Source organism: Mesoplodon densirostris, chromosome 7 (assembly GCF_025265405.1).
Source record: "Mesoplodon densirostris isolate mMesDen1 chromosome 7, mMesDen1 primary haplotype, whole genome shotgun sequence".
Classification (NCBI taxonomy): Eukaryota; Metazoa; Chordata; class Mammalia; order Artiodactyla; family Ziphiidae; genus Mesoplodon; species Mesoplodon densirostris.
This window is the reverse complement of record NC_082667.1, coordinates 96029712-96039625: the sequence shown is the minus strand read 5'-3', so window position 1 is coordinate 96039625 and position 9914 is coordinate 96029712. Positions and strand designations below refer to the sequence as shown.

The 9914-nt window shown below is 38.3% G+C and overlaps 1 protein-coding gene across 1 annotated transcript; it reads left to right on the top strand.

Moving 5' to 3' along the window:
• The first annotated feature begins 456 nt into the window (after positions 1-456).
• On the top strand, positions 457-9573 carry LOC132493419 (stromelysin-1-like). The gene is made up of 10 exons (XM_060103932.1): positions 457-638; positions 1405-1649; positions 1741-1889; positions 2017-2142; positions 4850-5014; positions 5201-5345; positions 6240-6370; positions 6875-7034; positions 8139-8242; positions 9171-9573. Exons 1-10 carry the CDS (start codon positions 522-524, stop codon positions 9269-9271), a joined length of 1443 nt encoding a protein of 480 aa, XP_059959915.1. The 5' UTR covers positions 457-521; the 3' UTR covers positions 9272-9573.
• Positions 9574-9914: the final 341 nt, after the last annotated feature.

The window sequence follows — 9914 nt, the reverse complement described above, 5'->3', positions numbered from 1 at the left end:
GTTTTTACAGAATTTAATAGTATAGACTGTAACTATTTATGTACAGCTTTGCATTTACTTATATCTTATTACATTTGATTTTAAATATGTTCTTCTTAAAATAAAATTACATTTAAAATTTCTACAGAATTCTGACATTTTTACCATGTCATGCTACTTCTCAAATCCACAAACATAAACTATCTAGTAAATTCCAGTCACTTTTTTTTTCCAGAATAAAAAAAAACTGCTCCAGTTTTCTTCTTACCAAGACAGGAAGAATTTCCTGGAGATTAATCACTCTTTTGACTTGCAAAATGGAAAGGTTGAGAGAAATTAGTAAAGTAGGTTATATCATCCTATTTTGGATTTGAAATTTTTGAAAAAGGTCCTGCTGCCACTCATAGGAAAGCAATCATGAGTCAAGCTGTGTGTGGGTGATCTAAGCAAACATTGTCACCCTATAAAAGTCGGAGTCCAGACCATTAACCTAGAAGAAGATAGGAAGAGAGCAAGGCATTAAGACAGAAGAGAGCTGAGAAATGTCAATGGAAATGAGGAATCTTCCAGTTCTGCTGTTGCTATGTGTGGCAGTTTGCTCAGCCTATCCATTGGACAGAGCTGCAAAGGACAAGGATGACAGCATGGACCTTGTTCAGGTAATTAAGGGAGCCAGCCCTCACGCTCCCTGACAGGGCTAACTGGAAACTCTCTACTTTCTATTTATAAAACTCACAGAATTGTTTGAACTTAATGTATAGGAAGTTCAAAGGCAGAGAGTTATAGAGTGTTGTACGTGGAGAGGGTCTCAGTATCACCTATTTGGACTCCTCTTTTTATGCCAGAAGAAACAAAAGCCAGAGATATTAGGTAATTTCCTAAGATCAAAGCCACCTTACTAGCAGCACTGCTTAAGACACATGATTAACAAGTGGAGAGTATATGAAATATATCTTGCTTTGGAACTTCTGTAGGTATTTTAATCCAATATAAAGTTAGATGGATATTTTTATTGCTGGTGTCATGTTTAGATATAGAGATTTGTCTAAGTTTTTTTCTTCAGCCAGGTCCTTGTGAGAAGCATAAAGTGGAAAATTGAATAAATGTAGCTGAAATGTACAATTACTCACAAGGAAGTTTGTTTTGTTTTTCTCCTTTAAGTTCCCTGGATAATTATCTTGATTTTCCAATTCATTGCAATTTTCATTGCTTTGGTAGTAAAATAAGCTGCAGAGATATTCTGTTACAAAGATAAAACGAAAGTGAGGAGGAGTCTGCAACTGAAGAATTAAACAAATATGACACTTTGATTTCAATAAACTAGAGGAATATTTCAAATAGATTAAGTGAGCAACTGTACAAGTTTACCATAAACCACTAAAAATCATAAAAATGACCTAAAAACTATACTTATGTTTCTGCTAGCAATACCTCGAAAACTACTACAACCTTGAAAAGGATGTGAATCTGTTTGTTAGAAGAAAGGACAGTAGTCCGGTAGTTAAAAAAATACAGGAAATGCAGAGGTTCCTGGGGCTGGAGGTGACGGGGAAGCTGGACTCTGACACTCTGGAGGTGATACGCAAGCCCAGATGTGGGGTTCCTGACGTTGGTCACTTCAGCACCTTTCCTGGCATGCCCAAGTGGAGGAAAACTCACCTCAATTACAGGTAATGGGTCCAAAGAGATTTTGACATAATACTGAGATTTATAAATCACTATCACAGGAGAAATAGTATCTTCAATTGTTTTTTCATACAGGATTGTGAATTATACACTGGATTTGCCAAGAGATGTTGTTGATTCTGCCATTGAGAAAGCTCTGACAGTCTGGGAGGAGGTGACTCCATTTACATTCTCCAGGATCAATGAAGGAGAGGCAGACATAATGATCATTTTTGCAGTTCGAGGTAAAAAACAGAAACAAGGGGAAAAAAAAAAACCATGCAAAATTTTATCTGTTGTCGTTTCATTAGAAAAGATTCCAGAGAGATCCTAATTACTAATCTTGACAATAAATTTTTTTTTCTTTCTTAGAACATGGAGACTTTAGCCCTTTTGATGGACCTGGAAAAGTTTTGGCTCATGCCTATCCACCTGGGCCAGGGATTTATGGAGATGCTCACTTTGATGATGATGAAAAATGGACAAAGGATACATCAGGTTAGTTATACATCTCTCAGAATGATTTCAGTGTTGATTTTTGTTTTAACTTGGAGAACTCTTTTTTTTTATTTTTTTATATCTTTATTGGTGTATAATTGCATTACAATGGTGTGTTAGTTTCTGTTTTAAAACAAAGTGAATCAGTTATACATATACATATGCTGCCATATCTCTTCCCTCTTGCATCTCCCTCCCTCCCACTCTCCCTATCCCACCCCTCTAGGTGGTCACAAAGCAACGAGCTGATCTTCCTGTGCTATGTGGCTGTTTCCCACTAGCTATCTACTTTACGTTTGGTAGTGTATATATGTCCATGACACTCTCTCGCTTTGTCTCAGCTTACCCTTCTGCCTCCCCATATCCTCAAGTCCATTCTCTAGTAGGTCTGTGTCTTTATTCCTGTCTTACCTCTAGGTTCTTCATGACATTTTTTTTCTTAAATTCCATATATATGTGTTAATATACGGTATTTGTCTTTCTCTTTCTGACTTACTTCACTCTGTATGACAGATTCTAGGTCCATCCACCTCATTAAAAATAGCTCAATTTCGTTTCTTTTTATGGCTGAGTAATATTCCATTGTATATATGTGCCACATCTTCTTTATCCATTCATCCGATGATGGACACTTAGGTTGTTTCCATCTCTGGGCTATTGTAAATAGAGCTGCAATGAACATTTTGGTACATGACTCTTTTTGAATTATGGTTTTCTCAGGGTATATGCACAGTAGTGGGATTGCTGGGTTATATGGTAGTTCTATTTGTAGTTTTTAAAGGAACCTCCATACTGTTCTCCATAGTGGCTGTACCAATTCACATTCCCACCAGCAGTGCAAGAGTGTTTTCTTTTCTCCACACCCTCTCCAGCATTTATTTTTTCTAGATTTTTTGATGATGGCCATTCTGACTGGTGTGAGATGATATCTCATTGTAGTTTTGATTTGCATTTCTCTAATGATTAATGATTTGAGCATTTTTTCATGTGTCTATTGGCAGTCTGTATATCTTCTTTGGAGAAATGTCTATTTAAGTCTTCTGCCATTTTTGGATTGGGTTGTTTGTTTCTTTGTTTTTGAGCTGCATGAGCTGCTTGCAAATTTTGGAGATTAATCCTTTGTCAGTTTCTTCATTTGCAAATATTTTCTCCCATTCTAAGGGTTGCCTTTTGGTCTTGTTTATGGTTTCCTTTGCTGTGCAAAAGCTTTGAAGTTTCATTAGGTCCCATTTGTTTATTTTTGTTTTTATTTCCATTTCTCTAGAAGGTGGGTCAAAAAGGATCTTGCTGTGATTTATGTCATAGAGTGTTCTGCCTATGTTTTCCTCTAAGAGTTTGGTAGTTTCTGGCCTTACATTTAGGTCTTTAATCTATTTTGAGCTTATTTTTGTGTATGGTGTTAGGGAGTGATCTAATCTCAAACTTTTCCATGTACCTGTCCAGTTTTCCCTGCACCACTTATTGAAGAGGCTGTCCTTTCTCCACTGTATATTCCTGCCTCCTTTATCAAAGATAAGGTGACCATATGTGCATGAGTTTATCTCTGGACTTTCTATCCTGTTCCACTGATCTATATTTCTGTTTTTGTGCCAGTACCATACTGTCTTGATTACTATAACTTTGTAGTATAATCTGAAGTCAGGGAGCCTGATTACTCCAGCTCCGTTTTTTGTTCTCAAGATTGTTTTGGCTATTCAGAGTCTTTTGTGCTTCCATACAAATTGTGAATTTTTTGGTTCTAGTTCTGTGATAAATGCCAGTGGTATTTTGATAGGGATTGCAGTAAATCTGTAGATTGCTTTGGGTAGTAGAGTCATTTTCACAATGTTGATTCTTCCAATCCAAGAACATGGTATATCTCTCCATCTATTTGTATCATCTTTAATTTCTTTCATCAGTGACTTATAATTTTCTGCATACAGGTCTTTTGTCTCCTTAAGTAGGTTTATTCCTAGATATTCTATTCTTTTTGTTACAATGGTAAATGGGAGTGTTTTCTTAATTTCACTTTCAGATTTTTCATCATTAGTGTCTAGGAATGCCAGAGATTTCTGTGCATTAATTTTGTATCCTGCTACTTTATCAAATTCATTGATTAGCTCTAGTAGTTTTCTGGTGGCATCTGTAGGATTAACTTGGAGAACTCTTTTTTTTTTTTTTTTTTTTTCTTTTTTTTGCGGTATGTGGGCCTCTCACTGTTGTGGCCTCTCCCGTTGCGGAGCACAGGCTCCGGATGCGCAGGCCCAGCGGCCATGGCTCACGGGCCCAGCCGCTCCACGGCATATGGGATCCTCCCAGACCGGGGCACGAACCCGTATCCCCTGCATCGGCAGGCGGACTCTCAACCACTTGCGCCACCAGGGAGGCCCTGGAGAACTCTTAATAGCTAAGAATACTGAAGGAATGGAGTGTTATGGATTTCCCAATGGGTCAAGAATCAGCAGAATCAGGCTGGAGATGGGAGTAATTGGATATGCCTGGATAATTTTTCCCGGAGATTGATTTCAATAATGAGCCTTGAAAAACACTTGGCTTTCCATTAAGTGTACTCATTCAATTGATCAATTAACCAAAAAAAAAAAAAAAAAAAAAGAGGCGGGAAGCACTGTGTGCTTCCAGGAAGTAAACAAATATAATACACAGCTGATCTGTGTAATGTACATGTATTTAAGGACTGAGTAACTATTATTTATGATTTCTTTAATAGGGCTCAATTTATTCCTCGTTGCTGCCCATGAACTTGGCCATTCCTTGGGTCTCCAACACTCAACCAATAGTGAAGCTTTGATGTATCCAGTCTACAACCCACTGACAGACCTGGCTCGGTTCCACCTTTCTCAAGATGATGTGAATGGCATTCAGTCCCTGTATGGTGAGTGATGCTGGAAAAATTAGTCATTGTAACTTTGCAATGATGGTCTTCAGGAAAGCTTCAAAATGCTGCATAAAGCATTTGTAATTTAACTCAAAGCACTTTGAGTATGTTTGGAAAGGATATAAATTGACAGAAGAATCACATTTCTTCTAATGTTTGCATCCTCATATCTGTTCCCTTTAGGACCTCCCACAGCTTCTACAGATGACCCTGTGGTGCCCACAGAATCTGTGCCTCCAGAACCTGGCACACCAGCCACATGTGATCCTGCTTTGTCCTTTGATGCAGTCAGCACTCTGAGGGGAGAAGTTCTGTTCTTTAAAGATAGGTCAGACCAGAAAACTATATTTTCCTATCTATTCTTTTGATGTATCTATACAATGCTTAGAGAGGAAAACAAACAGAAACTTGATAGGGATTTTTAAATATTTAAAACAAAAAATTTTTTTCTAAACTTGGAATCTTTCTGGTGCTTCACTTTCCATATTTTCCTAAAATTGTCAAGTTCATTTTCAAAGACTTAGGATGATTTAATTTTTACCCTGTAATTGTCATTTCCAAATGTTATAAGTTACAGTTGCTTTTCAAAAGTCACAATTAGGACTTTAGAATCAGAATTTTATCTTCACTTCCTTTAAAAATGATACCAGGATACCATTACATTTAATCAATCAATTTACTCACTGCTGGATAAATATGCACATGATAAAACTGCACAAGTGGAAAGAAAGTTAAAAGAAAGTCATCACCACATCATTGACTCTTAGTACCTCAGTTCTCCCTATCTTCATCCATAGTGATGAACTCTTAAGTATCCTTCCAGAATTGCTCTGTGTATATATAAAAATATACTTACATGCACATATACATACACACACATCTGCCTATCTTTTTGAAAATACAAATGATGGTATAATATATATATTGTTTTGCATTAATTGTAAGTATTTAAAGGTTACAGTCAGCTGATTAATTTGCATTGTAAGATAACTTTCCTTTCACAGAAGACATTACTCTGGAATCCTATGGCAACAGGTCCAGTGCAATCTTCTGGAAAAAAAGGAAAGATTTTTCCCCAGTGACAACACACCTGATTTCTGTCTGTCATTAAGCCTAGAGGATGTGGGACTGGGGGAAGATGGGTGAGACAGGACAATGAAGAAAATACGCTGAAAGGTGAAAGACTTCTTTCAATTTTCATTTCTTTTTACATGTTTTTCAGACATTTTTGGCGCAAATCCTTCAGGACACCTGTTGAATTTCATTTGATCTCTTCGTTTTGGCCATCTCTTCCTTCAGGCATAGATGCTGCATATGAAGTTATTAGCAAAGACAGCGTTTTCATTTTTAAAGGTAATTATTATATAATAATTTCTTTAACTTGCTAAAATAAAGCCTCTCACTGGAAAATTGATTAAGGCTTTAATTGGAAATTGCTCAGAGTTGTAAATTCCCTCAATTGGTCTGTGTTCATTCATTCAAGCTGCAAATTTTTGTTTAATGTCTATTTTGAGCTGGTGACTAAATCTAAAATTTTGGCGTCCCCCCTTTTTTTTTTGCGGTACGCGGGCCTCTCACTATTGTGGTCTCTCCCATTGCGGAGCACAGGCTCCGGATGCACAGGCTCTGTGGCCATGGCTCACGGGCCCAGCCGCTCCATGGCATGTGGGATCTTCCTGGACCGAGGCACGAACCCGTGTCCCCTGCATCGGCAGGCAGACTCTCAACCACTGCGCCACCAGGGAAGCCCCCTTGCTTCCTTTTTACTGTGAAAATCAAAGGTGCTGAGAAGTATTTCTAAAACCAAAGATATCTGTTGTAGATTCAACGTGATTGTGATTTTTTTTTTAAACACAGGAAATCAGTTCTGGGTCATCAGAGGAAAGGAGGTGCAAGCAGGTTACCCAAAAGACATCCATACCCTGGGTTTTCCTTCAACAATAAGGAAAATAGATGCAGCCTTTTCTGATAAGGAAAAGAAGAAAACATACTTCTTTGTAGAGGACAAATACTGGAGGTAAAATTTGATGGGAATGACTTTGTATGATCCTAATTAGGGAAATTATTTTCTTTTTCTAAGGAAATCCCCCGCCTTACTCTTAGACCTGCGTCCCTCACAGTAGGAATGGTGGGGCTTTAGACAACTGTGGGGAAGTGCTTACTTTCAAATATAGCAGTGCCTGATAACAGGCATTTCTTAAGCTTTCCTGTTTTGAGTCCCATGTACAATAAGCTGGAGCTTCCCTTTGTGCTGTTGCCCCATCTGCCTGGAGTGTGCTCCTTTCTCCTCCACCTACACAAACCCTGCCCATCCTCCAAGTCCTAGCTCAAGTCGCACTACTTCCATGAAGCTTTCCCTGCTGCATGCCAAACCCAACTGGGCTTTTCTTTTTTGAAAGAAGCCCTGCGAATCCAGGCCACAGGGACACCATTCCTTTCCCTTTGTCTTATAGTCCACTCATTGTTTGAGTGTTTGTCTTGATTTCACAACTGTACTATGTGATTCTCAAGGGCTTCCCTTAGCTTCACCCATTCATTACCTCTGCCTAAGAGGATGACAGGTAATAACAGTCTAGCTGTATAGGACTCTCAGAGGTGCTAATTCTTGGGCTATCTGCCCAGACTCTGAGATCTGGGTGGACCAACGAAAGTCCAGCCAACAATCAAAGATGCACTTACTGTGCTTTGCTTCTTGTCCCAATCCCTTTTCATAGGAGACTGCCATAGGAAATCCAGATGTGCATGGTAGGGACAACATATATGTACAAAGTATGATAGAGGACTTCAAATTTGTATTTTAGATGAATGATTGAATTCACTGTATGTTCATATCTTTGTGATAGAAGGATGATTAAGATTCTTTCTGTCCAGACCTAAGAAATATGGTAACAAACAGCATCTGCTAGATCAGGATGTTACCTCTATTTCTGGTAGAGATTTTAAGAGCTAAGTTTGCAGTACCATTAAAGTCACACATTTCTGTAGCACTAAACATGTCTGACATTTATTTGCAGTACTTGGAAAGTTTGTTAGAATTCCACATTAAGCCTAACATGATTTACAAATTTTGGTAACATGACCTCCATGTAATGTTGAGCTTTGTTTCTTTTACTCGGTGCAGATTTGATGAGAAGAGACAATCCATGGAGCCAGGCTTTCCCAAGCAAATAGTGGAAGACTTCCCAGGGGTTGACCTAGAGGTGGATGCTGTTTTTGAAGCATTTGGTAGGAGGACACTTATTTTGTTGTCAGTGGGGCACTTGAAACAGTCTATAGTATCAGAGGGAAGAGGAAAATTGAAATAATATTTCATAACAGTTTTTTTTTAACCAGGTTCCTCCTTTCAACCCTAAATTTCAACTTATGAATTTCATATCAATTATATGACTACCTCATATAATAAGCTATATAAAAATTTCCTCAAGTGGTGTGGCCAAGTTTAACACTGGCCAGCTGGTGTTCTCTATCTCACTGCTGCTACTAATTCCTGGGGAGATTTTCTCTGTCTTTCCTGAGTAGTCAGTCAGTTGCCAATATTTAACTTTCCATGAGCCCAAAGTCTAAAAAAATATTTTTTTTCCTCCTCAGGGATAGGTGGGTGGAGGGATAGATGATCTTTATTGAAAGGTAATCTGAGCACCATGATGACAGAGTCATAAAGGATCATCAGGCTCTAAAAGTGTCCCTGTGCCTCTCTGAGGCCAGAAATGCCCTCCAGGCTGCCTCATGAGGAAAGGGGAGGAGGAATAGTGGGAAGGAAAAGCTTAAGGATACCACAGTTTCCAAAGATGCAGAGAATTTTATCTGACTGCAAGCAGAATAACCTAATAACTCAGAGCATGATTTTGCTGTCAGACAGAGCTGAAGTTGAGTGCCATCTCCATTCTTTCCTTGTTGAGTGACCTTGGGCAAGCATCTAAATTTGTCTGAACCTCAACTTCCTCATCTGTAAAATGGAGTTAGATATACTCTTAGGATTGTTGCAGAAATAAATGAAAAAACATCACGTAAAATGTTTAACATAATCCCTGCCAAGTAGTATAATTCTATAAACACTTTCTGCTTTTAGGTATCTATTATTATGAGTTTTGTACTTTGCCAAATTTATTTATTGGAAAAAATATCTCACTATTTCCCCTGTCTGTATTTGCAGGGTTTTACTATTTCTTCAATGGATCTTCACAGTTGGAATTTGACCCAAATGCAAAGAAAGTGACACATGTTTTGAAGAGTAACAGCTGGTTGAATTGTTAGGAGAGATGTTTAGAAGGCATAACATGGGAATTCTAAATGAAGCTGGTAACTCTTCACCTAAGTCTCTGTGAATTGAAATGTTTCATTTTCTCCTGTGTGTGCAGTGACTGAGAATGAGAGTGTGAGCTTCTGTGTCTTGCCCGTTAGCTTCACAAATTACAGGGCATTTAAATGGGCTGTGTATTTGCACTTTGCTCACATGGGGTAGCATCCCACAGGGAAGGAAGAAACACTTGTGCAACAGACAAGTGACTTTATATATAATATTTTCTTATCATTTAATAAAGAGGAGTTGTCAGTTATTTTATTTTATTGTTTTGTTTGTTTCAAGAACTAGTTGTCCTCACAATCTTGGGTGCATTGTGGACTGAGCAGGAGACAGTAGAGGTGGCAGGATTAGGATCTCCACAGCTGGGGCCTCATAATGGGCTCATCTAGAACTGGAAACAATCTGCCACTTGCCCTCCCCAGGTACCCTACAAAAGAGATGCTATTTCCACCAACCAGGCATCATATGTGTTCCTGACATACCTAAGGAGAAAGATCTAGGGAAGCTGTCACCTTATAGGGCAGGCTCTGAAAAAAGGTGTGAAGCAGAATCCTATAATTATAACAAATCACTTAGTTCACACACTTTATTATT